Below are 26,465 nucleotides of genomic sequence, written 5' to 3' on the forward strand. Positions count from 1 at the left end.
GCGACAGCTGCTTATGCAGTATTACAAGAAAGTATTAGAGACTGCTGTAATATAACAAAAATCAGCTAACACTTAATAAAGAATGTCAGTCTTCTACCACATTACAAGAGATTGTTTTGACTTCTGAATCCATACATCTAACTGTTGGAGACTTTTTTTTTCTTCTTCTACTCCCTATTCTCACAGCAGCCATTTTCACTAAGGGCAGATGAATCCATTTCCCTCTACTTCCTGGACTTTGCACATTATTTAAAGGGGAAGGCACTCGTGATGTAGCCTTCCCAGGATGCATCTGTGAGATCCTGGTGACATCACCAGTGCCTCACCCAACCAGAAACTGGTAAAACAGTAATGATTAGTAAGGACTTGTACACACCAGGTGTGACCATGTGGGTGTGAATAATTCTTAATGGCACACCCATGTATCTAGGAAACACGCATGCCAGAATACATGGTATTGTGGTACGGTGCGTTATGGTGTGGCGTGATTTGAAAAATTGCGTCATCACCTTTTGCACGTTCATTGCGCATACAACGGCCCATTGAATGTACTGGGACTGCTTATGCTGCTAGCGGGTGCCATGTTAAAACTTGCCGCCAAATCACGCACCTGTACGTCATTTGACTTCAAGTGGCTGTACCGGGGACATGCGTGCAGCTCACCCCGGTACCGGCTGTTTTGGCCGACAGTCGGCTCTCTTGTAATAACAACCGAAGCGCCTCGCTCAGGCTCTCCCGTCCCACCGGGAGACCCGAGCTTACTAGCCAGTACGGAATAAAAGGGGGGGAGGGTACCCTCACACCCAAATGGTATATAAATATGATTAAAAAATCTTAACGTACATAATCAATAATAAAACCATAACAATGCAATAAAAGTGGTCAGTGTAAGTGATATAGAAGGAATAAATGACAGGTTTCCTCTGTCGGGTAATTCCTGTGTGCTGGACTCATGGAAAGGATCCCTGGATCGTCTCACTCACATTTACAATATGTATTCAGTAAGATTGATACAGCCTCATATCCCCATCCATCATAGGTACGTAAGTATCCCAGATGATATGCAAGAAGAAGGCCTCGTATAGTGATGTACCGTTTTAAAATGAATGCTTTATTTAGAATAAGTAAATGTACTCGCATAAAAGAACTGGTAAACGACCATACAAAGGATTAGGGGCCGCAAAAGCCTCGTTAGCGGCTGCTTCCGGGATGCTATGCGTGTCAGCGGGCCTGATCTGCGTTCCAGTGGGGCGGAAATGACGTAAACCGCGCACGGCGCGTTTCGTCACCATTGACGTCATCAGGAACGTCTCACTTTAGCACCTTGTATGTGCACATATGCACTGTAGCACCTTTTTGTTTATATTTATATAATCTTTATTAGTAGAATTCATTTTATGTTCTGGATTTTCCCATTTTAAACCAGACATTTACTGTTCACTTCGGCACTTTATATTTATTCCTTCTATATCACTTACACTGACCATTTTTATTGCATTGTTATGGTTTTATTATTGATTATGTACGTTTAAGATTTTTTTAATCATATTTATATACCACTTGGGTGTGAGTGTACCCCCCCCCTCCCTTTTTATTCCATACCTACATCCACATACAGGCAGCGCCACCTACCTCCCTACACCTTACTTTTTATTGATATAGTCTTTTTGACTATATTTTGAGGTTGGCTGCAGCCCTATTCTTTGTTCCTTAGTGCGGAAGTTTTTACCCAGTTTTACTAGCCAGTACGTCCGCCAGCTATTCGGAGACCCATACAAAGCCGGATTCAGCTTTAAATGAGTCGCCACTATGGTAATCTGGAAGCAATGACATGACATCACTTACAGTTTACCCGCATCTTAACTGCACCATTTTTTTTAAGATTGAAAGTATTAAAAAACATGGATTGTGGAATTTTTATTTTTTTTTTATAAATGCTTTCAAGTGCAAATGAGGAATTTGGGGTCTTATAGACCCCAGATCTCTCTATAAAGAGTACCTGTCACTGCCTATTACTGTCACAAGGATGTTTACATTTTCCTTGTGACAGCAATTAAAGTGATAAAAAAAAAAAAAATAATTGAAAAAAAGAAATAATAAAAAATATATATATATAATAAATATATATATATATATATATATATATATATATATATATAAATTCAGTGCCCCCATCCCCCCCTGTGCTAGCAAGCAAAGTCGAACGCGTGCATCGGTCCCGCACATGTGAGGTATCCCCAAGAACGTTGGATCATGGGCAGTAATTCTAGCACTAGGCCACCTCTGTAAATCTAGAGTGGTCACCTGTAAAGGCTTTCAGGGCCGGTTCACAACATAAAAATGCAGTCCGAATGCTTTTCTACATGCGCATTTTTGACACGTTTTTTAACCTTGAGGGCTGGTTCACACTCCAGATCCATTCCGGATAAGCGTTTTCTTAAGGAGTTTTTATGCTTTCCGGTGCTATTTTGATGTGTTTCCAGATGCTATTTTCTTCTTTTTTCACTGTACCGGGGTCTGGTGTGTTTTTGATGCATTTTACCGCATTCCAGTATAGTCCAGTGCAGGCTAAATGCAGCATGTTCTACTTTTTTTTTTTTGTTTTTTTCTGGAACTGGAACGCACTGGTGTGAACTATGTCATTGGAAATCATATAATCTACTATCTTTGCCATTTTGATGCAGGAAGAAAAACGCACTGGACTGCATGTGGTGTGAACTGGCCCTCAGTTGGGACATGTGTGTTTTTGGTGCGTTCCGGTGCGATTTTTTTAATGTGTTTTACTGTGTTCCGGTACAGTCCAGTGCAGAAAAAAATGCAGCATGTTCTACTTTTTTTTTTCTTTTCTGAAACTGGAACACAGTGGAACTAACTGCACTGATGTGAACTATGCAATTGAAAACCATGTAACTTACTATCCATGCATTTTTTTTTGATACAGAAATGTATATCAATTAGGAAAAAGGTACTTAGATGTGTTTTTTATTTATTTTTTTTAAATTAACCATTTTCCGATCACGCTATAGCCGGAAGACAGCTACAGCACAGTTGTCCAGTTCTGGGAGGGCATCTATTGACGTCCTCTTAGAACCCCGCCCCCTTGCGCGCCCTCGGGGCATGCATCGGGCCCTCTTTATGATTTCTGTCCTAGGGACACAGCTGATCACAGATCGAGGTAAAGGGCTAATCACAGCGGCCCTTTACCACGTGATCAGCTGTGTCCAATCACAGCTTCATCATATGTAAACAAATGCCGGTCATCGTCATTTCCTTTCCTGAGCACTGTCACAGCGTGAAGAGAGGAGAGCGGATACCCGACCTTTCCTGTGACAGGGGACATTTACACTGATAGACTGCACTGCAGTGCCCTGATTATCAGTGCAGTCTCCATCAGCGCTCATCGGGGGTGCGGCCTCCAACAGCGCTCATCGGGGGTGCGGCCTCCATCAGCGCTCATCGGGGGTGCGGCCTCCATCAGCGCTCATCGGGGGTGCGGCCTCCATCGGCGCTCATCGGGGGTGCGGCCTCCATCGGCGCACATCGGCGGTGTGGCCTCCATCGGCGGTGCGGCCTCCATCGGCGCACATCGGCGGTGCGGCCTCCACCACCGCACATCGGCGGTGCAGCCTCCATCAGTGCAGCCTCATCACATCAGTGAAAAATTACTTATTTGCAAAATTTGATAACAAAAAGTAAGAAAGTGTGTGTGTTTTTTTTTTTTTTTCTAATTTTCTGTCTTTTTTATTTATTTATTTTTTATTTGTTATTTCAAAAAAATAAAAAAAGCCCAGTGGTGATTAAATACCACCAAAAGAAAGCTCTATCTATCTAAAAAAAAAAAAGAGAAAAATGTCATATGGGGACCGTGCAATTGTCGAAAAGTGCGACAGTGCTGAAAGCTGAAAATTGACCTTGGCAGGAAGGGGGTGAAAGGGATTAAAATAATGACAGTGCAAACATCCACATACAGAACATCCACATACAGAAATAGAAGGAACAATGTAAATTAAATGGCGCCTGTTTAGTATCATTTTAAGGTCCTCGTCCCTGACTCAGTTAACCCCACCCAAAGTCTGCCTCGGGCAGGCCTGTCCAGACTCCGCCCACTTACAGGAGTAGCCAGACCTAACCCTGCCTCTGCTCATGTCGGGACTGCCCACGAATAGCCTGTGTACACTGTAATGAATGCCTTCTTGAGTTATCCAATAGGGGTGACCCTGTGATCCCAGGACACGGCTTCATCTGAATATTAAGGTCCAAGATGCGGGACTGTCGCATCTATACATTATAAGTTAATATGTGATCATTAGTGAACGGCTATGAAGCAATATAAGGTTGACGTGACACATAAATGCGTGACGCAGCGTTCAGCGCAGGTTTCATGTGACCCGTTGGATGTCATGCATGTGTTAATTTCCTGGCATAGGCTGTTCTGTTTCTTCTATTAATTGTGATCGGCTAATTGGGGAATTCCTGCACTTCTACTGATGATAAAAAGATAGCGCCTTCTAATACGGCGACTTTTATATCCACTTAGCGCTCTCTGGGGACCCGCGTGCATAATTACAGAAGATTAAAGTCCTCTCGCTGGAAGTGGTGTGCAGAGCTGCCAATGCCGGAGCTGTCATCTGCACGGGAATAGGGGGGGTAATTTTCTTCGCATCTCTGCCAGATATTAGAGCTCCAAATCTCCGGCCCCCGGGCTAAAAATACCGCCTGGCGCAGCTGGCGACAATGGCGTTCCCAATCTCGCTTTTATTCGGAGTCTCTGATCGCCCCTCTGATCCCTCATTAATATGCAGCACTCTGCGCTGCTGAAATTAATCCTTACTGCTGTTTAAAGTCACCCCGTCTTGTCACACACGTGGCCTCATCGCCAAGCCGCCTGTTTTATCGCTCACTTTTATTTGAAGTGATTCACTAAACTGTCAGCATTCTGATGTCATAAGCTAGTTGTTTTGTACACAATAAATGGATGTGCGGGAAATCTTGCTTGCGAGTAAGCACGGGTGGACTACAGAACCCCCCCGACCCAAAGGCGGCAGACAGGTGCATGTCCATGTGTAATCCCAATCCAAAAATGATGCTCCTGTTTTGTTCAGCAGGCAGTACCTGCCTCCGCCATTACCCCCGAGCAGTAGTGTCACTGTAGTGGAGAATTAAAATGGATCTGTATCTCATGAAGAAGCAGGGAGTGCATAACTAGCATTAAACAGGAGGGGGAACATGCTAAAGGCACACGCAAAAACAGGCTGCTTTGGCTTCATACTATGTAAAATGTTCAGATATAAAGTATATAATTAAAAGGACTTTCATGACTTTGCATCATAGTGCTGTGTGGGGAAAAAAAAAAAACTTTCTTGAATATGGTGCATAAGCAAACATGGACAAATTTTGGGATTTTACAGTTTAGTTCAGGGCCATAGTGCATCGCACCGGCTTGTGAAAACTCCATTCCAGCACAGTATGTGGCCCTAGGCTGAGTTCCAAGTCTGAGCACCGCACAATGTAGCCTGTGTTTCTCAGCAGTCTATTAGAAAGCTGCAATACTGCATTGTGGGATCCTAGTGGGTGGGGCTGAGACCCGACTTGGAGGCAAGTCAGAATTTATAGTAATATGACACCAAGGCAGAAGCTCCATGGTTCTGGGAGGATGTCACATGACCTCCTCCTAGGTGCGCGCCTCCTGCGGGCTCTGACAGCCGAGCTGTGGCTTGATCAGGCTGTCCCGGTACCATGTGATCACTGTGATTGGTCACAACGATCACACAATCCCGGGGCCAGCCCGGTACACTGACAGTTGTACACAATAAATGGCTTTCATTCATGGCCATTCATTGTGCATACCTCCCAAATTTTGAACTTTAGAATGAGAAACACTTGAGGGAGGAAAGGACCTGCGGCACACATATGGGGCAAAATGGGTGTGGCCAAATGCTTAAGAGTGGGAGGGGCTGAAAGGACAAGGTTTAAAAAAAAAAAACATGCTTCCTTGTACTTATATAAAAAGCTTTGATTGCTGTGCCACAAGCTGGAGACCCAAGGACACAAACCCCAGCACAATAATTAGAAAAAAATAATAATAAAAATAAAAAGCTTCCATTACAGTTGTTTTTTCACAAACTGTAGAAGAGTGCGTTACGCTAAGTGTGGAAGGATTCAGGTGTGCATTTCATACAGAGTGCAAGGTTCAGGGGTGCATTTCATACAGAGTGCAAGGTTCAGGGGTGCATTTCATACAGAGTGCAAGGTTCAGGGGTGCATTTCATACAGAGTGCAAGGTTCAGGAATGTGTTAGGTGCAACGTCTAGGAGTGTGTTTTTTGTACAGAGTGCAAGGTACAGGAGTGCCTTTTGTACAGAGTGCAAGGTACAGGAGTGCCTTTTGTATAGAGTGCAAGGTACAGGAGTGCCTTTTGCACAGAGTGCAAGGTACAGGAGTGCCTTTTGCACAGAGTGCAAGGTACAGGAGTGCCTTTTGCACAGAGTGCAAGGTACAGGAGTGCCTTTTGCACAGAGTGCAAGGTACAGGAGTGCCTTTTGCACAGAGTGCAAGGTACAGGAGTGCCTTTTGCACAGAGTGCAAGGTACAGGAGTGCCTTTTGCACAGAGTGCAAGGTACAGGAGTGCCTTTTGCACAGAGTGCAAGGTACAGGAGTGCCTTTTGCACAGAGTGCAAGGTACAGGAGTGCCTTTTGCACAGAGTGCAAGGTACAGGAGTGCCTTTTGTACAGAGTGCAAGGTACAGGAGTGCCTTTTGTACAGAGTGCAAGGTTCAGGAGTGTTTTTTGTACAGAGTGCAAGGTTCAGAAGTGTGTTTTGTACAGAGTGCAAGGTTCAGGAGTGCGTTTTGTACAGAATGCAAGGTTTAGGAGAGCACCCAGTGAACCCATTGCACCCATGGATGATATGCCACTGGGATTAGGCTGTATATAGGAGTGGGTTAGGGTAGTATATGGGCAGGCTAGGGTAGTATATAGGCAGGCTAGGGCAGTATAATGGAAAGCTAGGGCTGTATAGTGATTTTTGAGCATGACAAGTTATGCAACATTTTGCCATCCGGCAGATCAGCAGCCACTACTAGAAGAAATTATGGACACCCTTTGTGTCCTGCCACACAGAACTAACTTATATGACCTCTCTGTTGGTTTCTCCCAGTGCTCCTTCAGTGCCTAGCATCAGAGCAGAAGGAAGCGGGCCGGGCGCGAGGCCCACTGCACCCCTTCTCCTGTTCCACCCAATAGAAATGCAAGCCTCACAAGCTGCGCCCAAACATCGGCTACTGAGGTAGGCGTTGGGGAAGGGATCTTTCATTGCTCTCTGTCTCTTGTGGGCGCCTCGCCCCCCGGGAGCACACACTTGAGCTCTTCATGTGTGCTCGGGTGTTTAACAGCCTGTGCTAGACTGTGTGCGAGCACTCTCGCACCCGGCAGAAGACAGGACTAATTGTAACTGCTGCATGTGGACCCACTGCCGTGTATATTAAACCTGAATTATAATAAACCTGAATTATACACAGCTGTGGGTCCACATGCAGTATTTACAATTAGTCCCGTCTCCTGCCACCTTCTCTCCCGTTTATACATTGCTGGCCGTTTGTCTATGCACAGGTTGCCTGACAAAGGGGGCGCAGCCCAGCATACTGTCTCCCCCCCCCCCCCACATCCCCGACATCAGAGGTTGGATTTGACAGCTGCACTAATTATTATTGGGCCACCCCCCACCCCACCAATCCCTGGCTGTACTGGAGTGATGTTCCCACTGCTGCATTTCCAGGTCTGCGGGACAAAGATTAAAATGCAGGAAAGTCCCGCCCAATTCAGGACGTTGGGAGGTACTATTGTGTTGATCTCTGTGATTGGTCACAGCGATCACATGGTACAGGCAGGGCCAATCACAGCACACTGTACCATGTGCTAGCTGTGGCCAATCACAGCTACCCCAATAGTACGTACATAATGGCTATGAATGGATGGTTCCAGCACAGTGTGTGGCCCTAGGCTGAGTTCCAAGTCTGAGCAGCGCACAATGTATGAAATAACAAGCCGCTAAGAGTAGACTGTAAACAATTTAATGCACAGTTAAAACCTAGGCAACTCACATTGAGTAGAGTATAAAAAGCACATCAGATGGGGAGGAAAGTCCAGATGGATTTCGGTGGACGTGTGGCTTTCCGCTGACAAGGCAGCACCGTGCAAACTGCTCCTCACTGGTCACCTCAAAGGCCAGCTGTGCGGTGGATGGTAGTCCAAAACGAGGCTTGAAGCACAGATGGTATGGCGGCGTGGGTGGATGACGTCACCAGGATGCGACGCATTTCTGAGCGTGCATGCTGCGAGTGTTGCGGCAGCCGTGCTCCTTCTTCATGGCAGAGATCCAACTGATGGCAGCCCTAAGTCTCTGGACTATTTAATTTATTTTCCCTTTTTATGGACATATACATGCAGGGGAGGACTGGGCCAGGGGGCAGGGGGGAAATTGCCCCCCTGGCCCCCTTAGATGGCCCATAAAAAGGCTGCACCGCTTCTGCCAAAGACATGCCTAAAGGATTCCTGGTGAAGAAATGTTCCCCACTGCTGACCTACTGAGTGCGGGATGAAGACAAAGATAAAGCTCCCCCCCCCCCCCCCAGCATGGATGGTGTAAACTGTCTGAGCAGAGTCCGGTTCCATGCCCCACTGGAGACTTTCCTCCCCCGGCCAGCCTCAACTGAGCTGTCCCCAGCTCCCCCCCCAACCGCCCCCTGCTGGCCAGATCAGGAGCCCAGATTCGGCCGGTGAGTAGAGAGTACTTGGAGCGGAGCTTCAGTCTGGAATGGGGGTCAGCAGGAGGCTGGGAAAAGGGAGAGTGGGAGGGGGGCCGAGTCACTGCACCATGGGCCTCTGGTTTGTACTTGCCCCCTGGGTTGAAAGTCAGCCCCTGTTTACATGGACTTGCATATGGACTTGTTTGGAGCCTGCAGCCCATGCGCCTTTTAACTTTTGTTTCAGCGCACCGTGTAGCCTGGCCTTCTTAGCAGTCTATTAGAAAACTGCAATACTGCGTTGTGGGATCCTAGGGGGCGGGACCGAGACCCGACTTGGAGGCAAGTCAGAATTTACATGCAGTTGCTTCTGGAGCATTACTACAAGTCATTGCTATTCCCTGTAGATTTACAAATCCTAACTGTCTTTATTTTTATTTTTTTTTCGCAGAATATGGGGTGCAGGAAAACCTGCGCAAGATGGAGGTGACGGGAGTCTCTTGCCGAGAAGTCTACGTGAAACGTGAGTGCGAATACATGCAACGCTATCTTGTTACACCGCAGGACCACTGCTTTACCTGAAAGTCAAAGTGGACCTGTTATGTGCTGCTATTTTGTGGGTGCAGCCCCAATCGAAACGCAGCCAATTGTTTTTTTTTTTTGGGGGGGGGGGGGCCTTTTGATGCCACTGGTGAAATATATGGTCTGCTCCCACAAAATAGCCGCTACTCATACATCCTGTACGTGAGGGAGTAACGCGCTCCTGTGTCTGTTCAGGTATAAACCCGCGGGTGAAGTCGGGTCGCTTTATGAAAATCCTTCCAGACTATGAAAACATGGAGTACAGGGATGTGTACGCTCATCGTATGTATCCGAGTGTGTGGGCGTGCTGATGGTTGCATGGAGTGGTGTCTCATCTATTAACCTTTACTCTGCTGGTGATTACGTAGTGAACCCATTAACAAAAAAATTCTGATTTCCTGTAGCAGAGTTTATTGTATTTTACAATATTATCCAGGATATGAAAATATATAAAATGCAATACATTGCAGTACATTGAACCTGTCCATAATACATACAGAGCACAGATCCTCTCCACCATCTCTGCCGGCCCGGAAAATCTTTACATATCAATGTTCCAATCAACATGTGAGAACGAACAACATCCACCCAGGCTCCACCTCTTTCCATCTCACGTCAGGGCTGCTGTAAAACAGTAAGTCTAAGCATGGGCAGGGATTATACTCATGGGCGGGTCACCACACATACACTATATTACCAAAAGTATTGGGACGCCTGCCTTTACACAACCTGAACTTTAATGGCATCCCAGTCTTAGTCTGTAGGGTTCAATATTGAGTTGGTCCACCCTTTGCAGCTATAACAGCTTCAACTCTTCTGGGAAGGCTGTCCACAAGGTTTAGGAGTGTGTCTATGGGAATGTATGACCGTTCTTCCAGAAACACATTTATGAGGTCAGGCACTAATGTTAGATGAGAAGGCCCAGCTGGCAGTCTCCGCTCTAATTCATCCCAATTGGGTTGAGGTCAGGACTCTGTCCAGGCCAGTCAAGTTCCTCCACCCCAAAACTTGTCATCCATGTCTTTATGGACCTTGCTTTGTGCACTGATCCAAATCAATTGGTGGAGGTAGGATCGTGGTGTGGGGTTGTGTTTTTTTTTTTCAGGGGTTGAGCTTGGCCCCTTAGTCCCAGTGAAGGGAACTCTTAAGGCAGGGGTTGACACATTTTCTTTGAATCTAGGAGCCAGCTAAAAAAGTTAGGCGCCAGTTTTTAAAAAAAGCTGCCCTGCGCCCAGAAAAAGAAGGAAAGAAGAGAAAATAAAAAGAGGGGAGGGAGGTAGAGAAGAGGAGATTGGGGGGGGGGGGTGTGAGAGAAGGAAAGAGAGGGGAGGGGGAGGGAGATAGAGGGTGGGAGAGAGTGAAAGTCTCAGGCAGATGTGCATATGTGGTCCCCTCAGCTCTATGGTGTGTACAGAAGAATTCTCCAGAAGTGTGGCACTCCCCCACCTCCACCTTCCTCCTATACACTCAGAAAATGGCCTGCTCTGCTCCCCCACACACGTGTCTATGGGGGGGGGCTCCCACACCTGGCCAATAAAAGGTAATCTGTGCCCCCCAACTAATTGTAGGTGATTCCCTTCCCTTAGCCACGGCAGGATGGGCTCAGTCTGCATTCCCACCTCCCCCAGGGGCTGAGGAAGCAGTGACACACAGGCAGGCTGGAGCAGTGGGATGGGGAGCGGCTGACAGTTGAAATTCTGTGCAGAGCCCAGACCTGGTGCACCATTTCCCCGCCTCACATACTGCTCAGCCGCGGACCCAGCACTCTTACCTGATGTCAGATGGATGTGTGCCGGGTGACCGAGGAGGGCTGACAGTGGCAGAAGTCGAGCAGTGCGTCCTATGGATGTGCTGAAAGTGGAGAAGAGGCAACCGGTTCTGATTGGTCAGCGCCGTCCATGTGACCAAATGTAACAAATTTAAACGAAACTGAAATAACAAGATGCAATTCAGCCGAAATCTGAATCCAATTTGAAATCGAATTCGAAAATAATAAAAAAGAATACAAAATGAAGGATAGAACAGGATAGAATAGAAAATAACATAAAAGAATCAAATAAAATAGAAAATAAAGGAATAGAATATAAAAGAATAGAATAGAAAAAATAGGATATAAAAGAATAGAGTAAAACAAAATAGAATATAAATATAAAATAAAATATAAATTAAAGGAAACGGAGAGAAAATAGTAGAATAGGTAAGAATAAAAAAGAAAGTAATTATATAGAATAGAATAAAATAGAATATAACCATCTTCTGAAATTTTGAATATCAAATAGAATACATTTTAATTTGAATAAAATAGAATAGAAAAAACAATAGACAAGAATAGAATAAAATAGAATATAACCGTCTTCCAAAATTTGAATGGCATAAATTTATATTAAAATAGAAAAGAATATGATAGAAAGGAGAATAGAATATTAAAGGGGAGCACACTGATCTCTGTGATCATAAATACCTGCTAGTATTGTACACATTACTGAGCACGAGTAATATATCTGGTGATAGGTCCACTTTAAGAACACTCATGACCCTATGAACTTCAGGCATATATATATGAATGTGAATTACATGCACGGGTACCTTTTTCAAAATAAATATTTAAAAAAAAAATATATATATATATATAATACATCGTCTCTACATGCGTTTAATATATAAAAAAATAATATATATATATATATATATATATATATATATATATATATATATATATATATATATATATATATATATGTATGTATATTCTAAAAAAAAATATATAGCTAAAGCTATAAAAAATACAGAAATCTGCCCTCATATTGGCTTCCTGTAATCTTCTGCATATCAGGACTGGGGGGGCTGGCACTGTGAGTCCCCCAGGCTCTGATGCATGTGCAGCTTCACCCATTCTTGACTATTAATTATTGATATATGCGACAAGCTGCATTCTTCCTGGCGCTGTTCAACTCCCTCGTTTTTTTTTTTTGTTTTTTTTTTTTTTTTTAATTTCTGAATAAATGATAACCTATTAATTCAGCAGAAAATGATTGGCTGTGCTATTTAAACTCTGCAAATACAAACTGGTAGGCGCTCAATCAATGTTTGCCCATCTCCTAGTGAAAGTGGAGGTCTCAGGTGTATACACTGAATGGATAAGTTTCAGGTCCAGTCATGTGACCCAATCTTGACTTCTCATTGGTCCATGCTGTGGTAACCTGAGTCCCGCTGTCATTTCTGTCACATGATCTGTTCATGACCCCACCACTCCCATAGATCAGGCTGCTTCATAGCGGAGATCAGCTTTAACATGTATGTAAATATATCTGCACCGGAGACCTCTGCTTTTATTAGCACTCTTTATTAAGATCCTTTTTTGTTAACTGGCAAATTAAAGTGTATGTAAATCTTAACAGCCACCTTTTTCTTGTTTTGTCTGTTAACACCGTATTTGCGCAGCGGTCTTACAAACGCAATTTGTTTGGAAAAAATACACTTTTTTTAATTAAAAAAAAAAAAAAGCCCAAATTTTTTCTATAATGTGAAAGATAATGTTATGCCAAGTAAATAGATACCCAACATGTCATGCTTCAAAATTGCGCACGCTCCTAGAATGGTGACAAACATTGGTACTTAAAAATCTCCATAGGCGACGCTTTAAAAATTTCTACAGGTTACCAGTTTAGAGTTAGAGGCGGTCTAGTGCTAGAAGTATTGCTCTCACTCTAATGATCACGGCGATACCTCACATGTGTGGTTTGAACACCATTTACACATGTGGGTGCGACTTACATATGCGTTCGCTTCTGCGTGTGAGCTCGGAGGGACAGGGCGCTTTAAATTTTTAAATTTTTTTTTTTTATTATTTACCTTGCCTTTTTTTATTTTCTATTTTTACACTGTCCCTTTAAAAATTATTTTCTTTGATCACTTTTATTCCTATTACAAGGAATGTAAACATCCCTTGTAATAGAAATAAGCATCACAGGTCCTCTTTAATGTGAGATCTGTGGTCAAAAAGACCTCACATCTCACATCTACACTAAAAGCAAAAAAAGTCTTTTTTTTTTTTTTTTAGCACGTAAAAAAAATGAGCCCTTTAACCACTTAAGCCCCGAAGATTTTACCCCCTTCCTGACCAGGGGGGTTTTTGCGATTTTTTTTTTTTTTTTTTTTTTTTTTTTTTTTTACTGCTTGACTTTAACGGACAATTGCGCGGTCGTGCGACACTGTACCTAAACAAATTTGACGTCCTTTTTTTCCCACAAACAGAGCTTTCTTTTGGTGGTAATTGATCACCTGTGCGATTTTATTTTTTTTTGTTTTTTGATCATGCGCTATAAACAAAAAAAAGAGCATAAATTTTGCAAAAATAATATTTTTCACATTTTTTTTTATATGAAATTCCCCAAAAAAAAAATGTAAAAATCTAAATTTTTTAACATTGTCAGCCAATCTGTTTTATGTTACATATGTTTGGTAAAAAAAAATCGGAAAAAGCGTATTTTGATTTGTTTGCGCAAAAGTTATCGCGTTTACTAACAAAGGGAAAGATTTTTTTTTTTTTTTTTTTTTTTTTTTTGCGGGACTGCGATATTGGGGCGGACAGATCGGACCCTTGACTGACATTTTTGACACTTTTGGGGTTACCAGTGACATTACTACAGTAATCAGTGCTATACATATGATGCACTGTTACTGTAAAAATGACACTGGCAGTGAAGGAGTTAACTAAGTGTGTCCTAGGGGCGTGCTTCTAACTGTGATTGGCTGTGGCTTGATGTGTAAGAACAGTGATCAACGGTCCTACATAGTAGAACTGTGTGATCTCCATTCTTACACAGGGGGGACTGACAGGCGGCTTTGTTTACATTAGCCGCCTGCCTTTCTGCCGCTGTCACAGACGACCGCAAGTGCCCAGCGGACATCGACCGAGCGGGAGCGCGCATCCGGCGGCGCGCGCTCGCTCCCAAAACCCTTACAGGCTAGTGACTTAGCCCTACGTCGCTTTCCTGTGAGGGGCTGACCGCCGATGTAAATAGTCGTGCGGCAGTCGGCAAGTGGATAAAGGCCATTGGGAGGAATCTGCGTATGATGTCGCTCCGGTCCTCCAAGGCCATAGAAGCCCTCACTTGACTTCCTGCCTAGGGCCTGAGAGGACCACATCATCGTTTTCCCCGCTACCAATGGCTCCAGTAATGGCTCCAGTAAGGGGGGAAAACAATCAGGAAGTGGCGGGAGGGGGCACCTCTCCCACCGCCCATAAAAGTGATTCTGCGGCAAATCCACCGCTGGGACCACTTTTATGTGAAAGAGGATCGCCCGCCCTGTAAGAAAATACCGGGGTTATGGCAGCTATCTGAGGCCATAACACCGGTATTTAATGTCAAAGTAACGACGTAAAACTGCGGCGGGCGTTCCGGAAGCTGTTAAATATACCAATGAAAGTGCTTTGTTAGATCTGTTTGATGAGGGTGGAAAAAATACCTGTTGATCCTGCCAGAAATCTTGTGAGCTGATAACTTTCTGTGCTCTTATCAGTTACATTGATCCCAGCTATCTCCGTGTACTACAGAGCACCTCCCCCCATGTTATAGAAGAGAGGAGAATTTTCTGTATTCCTGTACTAGGGTGACCACACTCTGAAAGTGAGTGAGTGTTGTCACCCTATGACAGGAAGTGTGTTATTGGCCGGATCACCCGGTGAAAATAAAGGGGGAAAAGCATGAAAAAAAAGAAAAAAATGCAGCCACCACAGACAATCGAAGGATTGGGGAAGCTACCATATAATACATTTTTTGTTTTCTGGTTTAGATGCACTTTAATTGCCAGGGACTTTCCTTTCCTGTCCTGCAGTGTGTGTGGCCTTGGAGTGAGCAGGGTTCGGATGTGTGCGGTGTTGTGCGGAGAGATCGAACCCGGCACGGCTGCAATGTTGCGATGAGGAAACGTTCGGTGATGTTACCATTGTTCATTTTTATTTTTTCTTAATTTAGTGCTCCACCAGTATCGGGACATCTTAGGCTTGTGGCAGCCTGACCTCGGCCCGTATGGAGGACTCCTCAACGTGGTGGTGAGCAATGGGGGAGGGGCAAAGGTCTGAAAAAATAAGTTATCATGATTAACTACTTAAGGACCGAGCCTATTTCTGACACATGTTGTTTACAAGTTAAAAATCAGTATTTTTTGCTAGAAAATTACTTAGGCCCTGTTCACACCTGAGCGTTTTTCAGCTCATAAAATGCTCACATCTGAAGTCTCAAAACTCCCAACAAGCAAAATCCCATTCATTTCAATGGCCCCTGTTCACATATGAGCGTTTTGTCGCCTGAAGCTCAAAAAGTACATGAGCTTCTTCTTTTTGCAGATTACCAGCATTTCCACCAAACACATGCAAACAACGCCTGAAAAATGCACAAAAAAACGCCTGAAATTGATACGCTCAGGTGTGAATGGAGCCTTAGAACTACCAAACATTATATATATATGTATGTATATGTATGTATGTATGTATGTGTGTGTGTGTGTGTGTGTGTGTGTGTGTGTGTGTGTGTATATATATATATATATATATATATATATATATATATATGTGTGTGTAATTTTTTTTAGCATAGACCCTGGAGAATAAAATGGCGGCCATTGCAATATTTTATGTCACATGGTATTTGCGCAGCGGTCTTTCAAACGCAATTTGTTTGGGGAAAAATACACTTCACTGAATTAAAAAATAAATAAATAAACAGTAAAGTTAGCCCAATTTTTTGGGATATTATGAAAGATGATGTCAAGCAGAGTAAATAAATAACTAACATGTTACCGTGTAAAATTGTGAACAATCACAGAATGGCGACAAACTACGGTACTTAAAAATCTCCATAGGCGGCTATTTAAATTTTTTTTAACAGTTACCTGTGAGGAGTTACAGAAAAGGTCTTTTGCTAGAATCATTGTTCTCGCGCTGACGATCGCGGCGATACCTCATATGTGTGATTACGTACGCGGGCACAAATTATGAGCGCAGGGGGACGGGGGCACAGGGGCACTTTTAAAAAAAATATATTTTTTTTTTCCTATTCATTTTATTGTATTTTATATTTTTTTTTTCACTGTTCCTTTAAAAAAAAAAAAATGTGATCACTTTTATTGCTGTCACAAGGAATGTAAATATCCCTTGTGACAGTAATAGGCAGTGACAGGTACTCTTTATGGAGGGATCTGGGGTCTAAAAGACCCCAAATCCCTCCTTTGCTCTTAAAACTATTCAAAACGCCAAAATCAGTGTTTTTTTGAATACTGTCTTTTTTTTTTTTTAAATCGGTGCCTTTGGCAGCTTAGGAGCCTGTGAGGCTCTAGGAAGTGAGCTCGCGCCACCGGAGGCGCGCTCCTGCTCAGTCACGGACGCCCCCCCCTGCCCCCCCCCCCACCGGGCACTCGCGATCGTCCGTGACACCGGAAGAAAGGCAGGCGGCTGATGTAAACAAAGCCGCCTGTCATTCTTCCCTGTGTAAGAATGGAGATCACATGGTTCTACTATGTAGGACCGTTGATCTCTGTTCTTACACTAGTAGCCACAGCCAATCACAGTTAGAAACACGCCCCTAGGACACACTTAACCCCTCCCTCTCCAATACAGTTAACTCCTTCACTGCCACTGTCATTTTTACAGTAACAGCGCATATGTATAGAACTGATTACTGCAGTAATGTCACTGGTAACCCCAAAAGTGTCAAAAATGTCAGTCAAGGGTCCGATCTGTCCGCCGCAATGTCGCAGTCCCGCAAAAAAAATTGCAGATCGCCGCCATTACTCGTTAAAAAAAAAAAAACAACAAAAATGACAAAAATCTTTCCCTTTGTTAGTAAACGCGATAACTTTTGCGCAAACCAATCAAAATATGCTTTTTGCGATTTTTTTTTTTTTTTTTTTTTTTTTTTTTTTTTTTTTTTTTAACCAAACATATGTAGCATAAAACAAATTGGCCAAAAATGTTAAAAAATTTTGATTTTTACATTTTTTTTGGGGGGAATTTCATATAAAAAAAAATGTGAAAAATATTATTATTTTTGCAAAATTGACGTTCTTTTTTTGTTTATAGCGCATGATCAAAAAATTGCACAGGTGATCAAATACCACCAAAAGAAAGCTCTGTTTGTGGGAAAAAAAAGGACGTCAAATTCGTTTAGGTACAGCGTCGCACGACCGTGCAATTGTCAGTTAAATTCACGCAGTGCCGAATCGCAAAATAGGCCCTGGTCAGGAAGGGGGTAAAATCTTCCGGGGCTTCAGTGGTTAAATGAAATGATCATTTAAATACTGCATTTACTCGGGTTATCTTTGCGTAATATTGTGTAATGTGACAAAAATGCAAAAAATCAGGGAGGGGGCAAATACTTTTTTACATCGTTGCATATGCTGTAGCAATGTACATTGTATTCAAGAATAGGTAACAGGATGCTATGGGAGGGCTGTTCATTAGAGCCATCAGTCTAATCACGCATCTGGTAAATGAGGACCATCATCTGTAAATAATATCCCAACTTAATATCATTACATGCCGGAGCTGCTCATGTCCTTGTCTTGTCCTCCTCGTCCTTGGATTACCTTCATGTCCTCGAATTGCTTGACTCGATTATTCCCAGAGGGCCCATTTGCCTTATAGTGTGTCGCCGTCTTGCCAGGCTTCAGACAGGTTTCTGTGAAAACGATGCTGCCGAATTCAGCTTGGCATTGAAACTTTGCCAAACCAATAGGACCGCACTTCTCCTGCAGACTTCCTGGTTTGCTGGTCAGGTGACGCCAGGAGCTCCTTCCTCCCCAGCCATAGATCTCTGCCTAGAGTGATGCACGGGACCCTGATCCCTTAGCGAGGAATCCTCGGCTATGCGTAATGGCTTGGCTTCGGCAGCTCTTCACAAAGCAGGGACGGACTCCCTCAAGAGATGGGGGGTCACCTGAATTGAGAAATGAAAATTGAAAATGAAAAAGAACGCACAAAACAATCAACTCAAGAGTCCAAGATTTTTTTATTGTTCTCATCACGTGACCACGGGTAGACAAAAGGTGGCTAATTGGGCCAAAAATCCCTCTTCATCAGGGCTTTAACAATGTAGGGGCCAAAACTCCCCCCTTCATTGGGGCTTCGACAATGTAGAGCCAAACCCCTCCTTCGTCAGTGCTTTGGACAGTGTAGGGCCAAACCCCCCCCCCCCCCATCAGGGCTTTGGACTATGTAGGGGCCAAAACTTTTTCCTCCTTAGGGCTTTGACAATTTGGGGGTAAAAATCCCCCTTTAACGGGGCTTGAACAATATAGGGGCCAAAACTCCCCTTCATCGGCGCTTGGACAATGTAGGGCCCAAAACCCCCTCTTACTTAGGGCTTGAACAATGTAGGGGCCAAAATTCCCCTTCATTGGGGCTTGGGCGATGTAGGGGCCAAAAATTCTCCTTCATTAGGGCTTCGACAATGTAGGGGCCAGAAAACGCCCTTTATCAGGGATTGGACAATGTAGGGGCCAAAACTCCCCCTTCATTGGGGCTTTGATAATGTAGGGCTAACCCCCCCCCCCTTTCATCAGGGCTTTGGACAGTGTAGGGCCCAACCCCCCCCCCCCTTCGTCAGAGCTTGGACATTGTAGGGGCCAAAACTCCCCCTTTATCGGAGCTTGGACATTGTAGGGGCTAAAAATTCCCCTTCCTTGGGGCTTGGACAATGTAGGGCCAAAAATCCCCCTTCATTAGGGCTTGGACCATGTAGGGGCTAAAACTCCCCCTCATTGGGGGATTGGGTGATGTAGGGGCCAAAACTCCCCTTCCATCTGGGCTTGGACATTGTAGGGGCCAAAAATCCCCCTTTATCAGTGCCCTGGCAATGTAGGGGGCCGAAATTCCCTTGTTCATCATGGCTTAGACCATGTAGGGGCCCAAACTCCCCATTCCTCTGGGCTTAGACTATGTAGAGGGCAGAGACTCCCCATTTATCTTGGCTTGAACAGTGTAGGGGCCAAAACTTTCCGTAATCAGGACTTGGGCAATAAAGAGACCCCCCCATAAGGGTTTGGACAATTGTAGTAGTGAAAATCTCCCCTAATCAGGGCTTGGGCACTGTAGGGGCTTAAACTCTCCCTTCATCAGGGCTTGGACAATGTCTGGTCCAAAACTTCCCCTTTACCAGGGCTTGGACAATGTAGGGCCCAAAACCCCTCCCCCCCCCGATGGACAATGTAGGGACCAAAACGCCTCCCCTTCATCAGGGATTGGACAACGTAGGGGCTAAAATTCCCCCTTCACCAGGGATTGGACAATGTCTCCTCCAAAACACCACCTTCATCAGGGTTGGACAATGTAGGGGCCAAAATTCCCCCTTCACCAGGGATTGGACAATGTAGCAAAAAGGTGTCTGTTGGACTTTCTGCTCCCTATAACAACCAATTGGATCCCAGCATGCATATTTCCAGGATAAGTTAACAAACTGAGCATGTGATTGGTTGGTTTGGGCTTGCTCAGTATCATTCGTTCAGCATTCCAGACTTGGAACCCTCGGTGTAAATGACGGAACAGTTATGACCGCAATGACGGTAATTAGGTCTATAGATAGAAACTGACCTCGAGCGCCTGGCCTGAAAGAGCCGACTGAATATTCCACATAGAGACGGCCAACAAAAACACCATGCGGGTGACCACGGCGGGGGCATGCTGGGTCCTACAAATCCCTGTCAGCTCAATAGCGCCCCCCTTTTCCAGTAGGTGAAGAGATGAATATCCATCATCTGCAGATTTACTCTATGACCTAAAGTATGTGAACCCCCCCCCCCCTCCCCCCAAATCATTCAACTCTCCAGCTAATATTATTCTTAGCGTAGTCACATTGTAACTCCATGTTTCGTATCGCAGACATGTGACCTCATCAGGTTCGAGGAGTTTGGCTGGGCTCCACCTTCTATTATCAGGCGTCCCTAATTCAAGTCTGCACTCCTCAGATAACAAACCCTCCCCCCCACCCCCTCCGGGGAAAAGCCGAGTCAGGACAGCGAGTCTCAGCGTTTCATAAAGCCGTTTTTCTGCTGACTTCCAGCAATCATCATAATTCCAGTGATTGCTGGTGGGCTGAGATGTGCACCACGCTCCGTGCCATCACCGGGGGAGGGGCTGTGCCAAGCCAGAGCCGCCTGGTACTAAATCGCATCACAGCTCACTAGGCAGCTTTTCCAAAATAGGGGGTTCTACGGCTTCACCCCAAGACTTTAAATCTGACCTCCGGCCTCCCCTTCAGTCTTGCACAGTTGTACCGGTTCCTCTCCTGTACTGATATCCAGGGCCGCTGATAGGGGGGGACCACCAGTCCTCCTGTAGGGGGCCCGGGCACACAAGGGGGCCCCAACAGCACGGGGAATCGGTGTGGTCAGGCAGAGGGGCAATCGGGCCCGGGACAAGGGGTGGGAAGGAGAGACGGTTGCCCGTGGTGCAATGGTTTATTGCAGGGATAAGGGGGCGCCTTGACCCTAACCCTAAGGGAAGGGGTGGGGGGGGGGGCGCAGTTTGCCATCCTTGCCCTGGGCCTGGATGACCTTGTCCCAGCACTGGGGGCAATTACAGAAGAAAGCCCTGTGCGGCTCTCTGCAGCAGCTGAAAGCCAATTCTCCCCCCCCCCCCCCGCCAGCTTTTAGCTGCTGTGGGGAGAGACACAGACACCCCTCCCATGTTCTGCCTGCTTCTGGCTCCCCCCCCCCCAAACATTGTCTTGATATATTCGGGAGGGGGAGGTTGGAGTTGAGGGGTGGGGGAGGGGCTGCTAGGTAGGCCGTGCGGGGCCCCTTAACTTCTAACAGCAGCCCTGCTGATATCGCTTACTCTGATTTCACTGCACACTGTGAGCTTCTCACAATGTGCATTAGAAGCTGCAGCAAGCTCCAGCCCCTCCTGGCTGCAGGGCGCCCAGCATCATCTACCTCCCAGCCTGACTACCCCTAGCCCACCCCCTTTTATTCGTTGGATATAAAAATTTTTTTTTTCAGTCATGAAGGCTCTGCATCACATGTGGTCGGTCTGCATGTACATAAAGCCTTCCTAGGAACACCCACCCCTGAGACTGACAGCCACCCATCAAGGCATTTTGATATTTGCATAACTCCTCCCAAGAGCCAGCTCACTGCTTGCATCAGGACTGAGGGCTCTTGGGAGGAGTACTGAGGCAGGGGGCAGGGATGTTTTCAGGAAGCTATGTGTACAGCACTCTGCTGGCCCCTCCAACCAGCCATAAACTGTCTATGTTGCCTAGAGAAGCACAGAGCCCCAGTGATGACATCACTAGATCTAAAATAAAGAACATAATGAAAATGGAAAGTATGTATTTAAAAATATCAGATGCATACTGAAAGGGGAACTTTGAAGAGATTGTAAACCCCAAAAAAAAGAGAGTGGCTGGAGCCGCAATGACGTCACTCCCGCGCATGTGCGTGAGAGCCGCCGTTTACGGCACAGGCTCTGGAGGTCCAGCATGGTAAGCGCATGCGCTGATGACATCATCGGCTGCATGCACTCTGAATATCTCCCAAACTGTGCAAGTTTAGGAGATATTCACAGTACCTACAGGTAAGCCTTATTGTAGATACAATTAAAAAAAATAAGACTTTACTTCCTCTTTAAACCACTTGCCGCCCGCCCGCCAGCGTTTTACTGCGGCAGGGCGGCTCGGCTGCGTCCAGTCACGTAGTACTACGTGACTGGAGTACATGTGGTTTTGGCGGGTCGAGCGCGCCACCGAAGCCGCGCTCCCGCTGTGTTTAGGCGGGCCACGGGAGGAGCGGCGGCGATCGTCGGAAAAACCGAGAGAAGACCCGCCTGCTTATGTAAACAAAGCAGGCGGATCTTCTCTTAGACAGGCAGGGAGAGATCAGCAGTTTCAGCTAAGCTAAAACTGCATCTCTCTGTCTCTGTCACAGAACCCTTCCCCCACACACAGTCAGTAAGCATTAGGCGGACATTTAACCCCTTGATCACCCCCAGTATTAACCCCTTCCCTGCCAGTGTCATTATTACAGTAACAGTGCATATGTTTAGCACTGATTACTGTAGTAATGTCACTGGTCCCCCCCAAAAGTGTCAAAAATGTCAGTTAGGGGTCCGATCTGTCCGCCGCAATGTCGCAGTCCCGCAAACAAATCACAGATCGCCGCCATTACTAGTAAAAAAAAAAAAAGACAATCAAAATGACATAAATCTCACCCGTAGTTAGTAGACGCAATAACCTTTAGCAAACCAATCAAAATACGCTTATTGTGATTTTCCTTTTTTTTTTTTTTTTTTTTTTTTTTTTTTTTGCTGCGTTCCAGATGCGTTTCCATACAGGTGTACACACCGCACTGGTGTGAACGAGGGCCATTGGAATCTATGTAAAACACAGTGCATGCTTTTTTGATGCAGAATAAAAAAACATTGGACTGCATATAGTGTGAACCAGCCCTTCATTTGCTCTGTGAACTGTGTATCATAAACAGTGGCCATATTTTAACCCTTTAACGTCGACGCCTCCTGGCCCTTTAAGGAAGCGAGGCAGGGTTTATGATTATGTGACTGCCGTGATTGGCTGTCAGTGGTCAGCTGATCAGAAAGCTCTTGATTGCAAGTGGCGATCAGGAGCTTTCTTTTAGGCGCTGGTAACTGTGTCGGGAGCGCGCTGTCAGCACAGGTTTGATTACATTTAGGTACGCAAATATGCGGCCTCTTGCCGTCAAGGCCCAGCCGCATGTTTGCGTACTCTCAGCGCGTCAAGGCCCAGCCACACATTTTATTACTATTTTACTTTTTTACATTTTTTCATCTGAGCAGAAAATCGCACAAAAACACGTGACAAAACGCGCAAATGTACACAAAAACACATGACTGGCGGGTTTCTATATGTTTCTATGGGAACAAAAATGCGCCAAAAACGCTCAAATCTGTCAGATTCAAGCTACAAAAAAATTCTCCAGAACTCTTTTGAGCTTCAGGCGTCGTTTGGCTTCAGGCGACTTGGAGTGGTGATGTGAACCATCTCCATAGAGAATAATTGATTTTTATATATATGTATATACAGTACAGACCAAAAGTTTGGACACACCTTCTCAATCAAGGAGTTTTCTTTATTTTCATGACTATGAAAATTGTAGAGTCACCTGAAATGGTTTTCACTTCACAGGTGAGCCCTGTCAGGTTTAATAAGTGTGATTTCTTGCCTTATAAATGGGGTTGGGACCATCAGTTGTGTTGTGCAGAAGTCAGGTGGATACACAGCTGATCGTCCTACTGAATAGACTGTTAGAATTTGTATTATGGCAAGAAAAAAGCAGCTAAGTACAGGAAAACGAGTGACCATCATTACTTTAAGAAATGAAGGTCAGTCAGTCCGAAAAATTGGAAAAACTTTGAAAGTGTCCCCAAGTGCAGTCACAAAAACCATCAAGCGCTACAAAGAAACTGGCTGACATGCGGAGCGCCCCAGGAAAGGAAGACCAAGAGTCACCTCTGCTGCGGAGGATAAGTTCATCCGAGTCACCAGCCTCAGAAATCGCAGGTTAACAGCAGCTCAGATTAGAGACCAGGTCAATGGCACACGGAGTTCTAGCAGCAGACACATCTCTAGAACAACTGATAAGAGGAGACTGTGTGAATCCGGCCTTCATGGTAGAATATCTGCTAGGAAACCACTGCTAAAGAAAGGCAACAAGCAGAAGAGACTTGTTTGGGCTAAAGAACACAAGGAATGGACAGTAGACCAGTGGAAATCTGTGCTTTGGTCTGATGAGTCCAAATTTGAGACCTTTGGTTCCAACCACTGTGTCTTTGTGTGACGCAGAAAAGGTGAACGGATGGACTCTACATGCCTGGTTCCCACTGTGAAGCATGGAGGAGGAGGTATGATGATGTGGGGGTGCTTTGCTGGTGACACTGTTGGGGATTTATTCAAAATTGAAGGCATACTGAACCAGCATGGCTACCACAGCATCTTGCATCGGCATGCTATTCCATCCGGTTTGCGTTTAGTTGGACCATCATTTATTTTTCAACAGGACAATGACCCCAAACACACCTCCAGGCTGTGTAAGGGCTATTTGACCAAGAAGGAGAGTGATGGGGTGCTGTGCCAGATGACCTGGCCTCCACAGTCACCGGACCTGAACCCTATCGAGATGGTTTGGGGTGAGCTGGACCGCAGAGTGAAGGCAAAAGGGCCAACAAGTGCCAAGCATCTCTGGGAACTCCTTCAAGACTGTTGGAAGACCATTTCAGTTGACAAACTCTTGAAGTGTGACTCTACAATTTTCATAGTCATGAAAATAAAGAAAACTCTTTGAATGAGAAGGTGTGTCCAAACTTTTGGTCTGTACTGTATATACATGGGTGTATATATACACAGTATAGATATATATATGTATAGATATATATATTTTTTTCTATCTATAAATTTTGAGTGTCTCCAAAGTTGGAGCACATATATAATAATGGATAGATTAAGGGCGAGTGTAGTTCTTTGTGTCCCCCACTAGGGCGCCTAAGCCTCACCCACAGGCTTGTGGTGTTTAAAATCTAAAGTTCAGCAGACTGGGGAAAAGTTTCCCGAAAGAAAGGTCCTCTTCTATAGCCAAGTTCCTCCGAAATGGGAATCTCAGTTTTAGGTGGAGGCAGTGTGGCTGTTTTTTTACTTAATGACCCCCCCATGTGAGGGCAGGTCATTGTCCCGGTGACCCCCCTCACCGCCGGCTCTGAGGATGGGGGGCGCTTAGTAACCGTGGCTTTGCCTTGCAGGTGGACGGACTCTTCATCATCGGCTGGATGTACCTACCTCCTCACGATCCACATGTTGATGAGCCCATGAGGCTGAAACCCGTATTCCGGATCCACCTAATGGAGAAGAAAACTGCTACAGTGGAGTGCATGTACGGCCCCAAGGGGCCCCACAACGGACAGATACAGGTAAGAGGCCGGGGAAATACATATATTTTTTTTTTTTCTGTAAAAGGGAATTTTTGTTATTTCGTACATTATTACATTTTTTAAATACGTGGAGTTGACCTGGTATCAGCCTCCTGCAGTTCCTTTTACAGCAGAGTACCGTTCATATTTGTGCGACTTCAAGTTGCAACGACTTCAGTCTGACTTTGATGCGTTTTGAGGCCCATAGACACCGGCATTACTTCAAGTCCAGGCAAAATCACGGCAAAAAAAAATTGCGTTAAAATCGCACGACTGTTAGATCTCACAAGTGTGAAAGGGGCCTTATGTATGAAATGTATTTTGTTAAATTTGAATGCATTATTTCTTTAGAACTGCCAAACATTATATACTCCTGGAGTAAAAATCGAATAACGTGTTTATTATTTATGATATTAAGATTTGAACATGCGCTACAGCCACAGATTTTGCCGTTGTGATATAAATTCAATTTAGTTTTGGTCGTAGTCTTTTGACTAAAATGCCCTTTTAGTTTTAGTCGACTAAAATAGTATTAATTTAGTCGACAAAAATATTTTACCCACATCCTACCCACCCACCGTCAAATGATGGCGGAGAGGTGCATCCATTTTCCTGGGACGCCATCCTATGACGGCGCACCAGAACAGCCTCTCTCGTGCGCCAATGACATGACTCTTTACCCATGTGATCGACTCTGTCCAATCACAGCCGGTCACATGTAAATGAGGAAGTGCCGTTATTCGGCTCTCCTCGCCTCACACTGTCAGTTTGTGAGGCGAGGAGAGCCGATCAGCAGCTCCTCCTCACAGGGGAGACAAGGACCCTGATTACCCTGATGCCTTGATTACAGAAAATTGCAATAGAGTGCCAATCAGTGCCCACAGTGCACACAATCATTGCCCATAGTGCTGCCAGTCAGTGCCTGCTCATCTAGGCACTGATGGGCACTGACTGGCAGCACTATGGGCACTGATAGGCGGCACTGATGGGTGGCACTGACGGGTGGCACTATCAGTGCTCAGCAGTGCCGCCTATCAGTGCTCATCAGTGCTGCCTATCAGTGCCACCTATCAGTGCCCATCAGTGCGGTATATTAGTGCCACCTCATCAGTGCCCATCAGTGCCGCCTCATCAGCGCACATCAGTGCCACCTCATCAGCGCACATCAGTGTAGGAGAAAAATGATTTTTCTCTTACGTCCTCCGAC

At 45.2% G+C, this 26,465-nt stretch overlaps 1 protein-coding gene across 2 annotated transcripts in view; it reads left to right on the forward strand.

Annotated features, from left to right (window-relative positions):
* Positions 1 to 26,465, forward strand: part of FBXO31 (F-box protein 31) — a 54,876-nt gene that overhangs the window by 7,468 nt on the left and 20,943 nt on the right. The window contains exons 2-5 of one of the 2 annotated variants that reach the window (XM_082269590.1): positions 9,194 to 9,265; positions 9,520 to 9,606; positions 15,303 to 15,379; positions 25,091 to 25,258. In XM_082269590.1, the coding sequence (XP_082125716.1) occupies positions 9,194 to 9,265; positions 9,520 to 9,606; positions 15,303 to 15,379; positions 25,091 to 25,258 (404 nt within the window). The remainder of the gene's footprint in view (positions 1 to 9,193; positions 9,266 to 9,519; positions 9,607 to 15,302; positions 15,380 to 25,090; positions 25,259 to 26,465) is intronic. The other variant, XM_082269591.1, reaches the window with a different exon arrangement.

Source organism: Pelophylax lessonae (assembly GCF_965119305.1).
Source record: "Pelophylax lessonae genome assembly, chromosome: 10".
In the NCBI taxonomy this organism is placed as follows: Eukaryota; Metazoa; Chordata; class Amphibia; order Anura; family Ranidae; genus Pelophylax; species Pelophylax lessonae.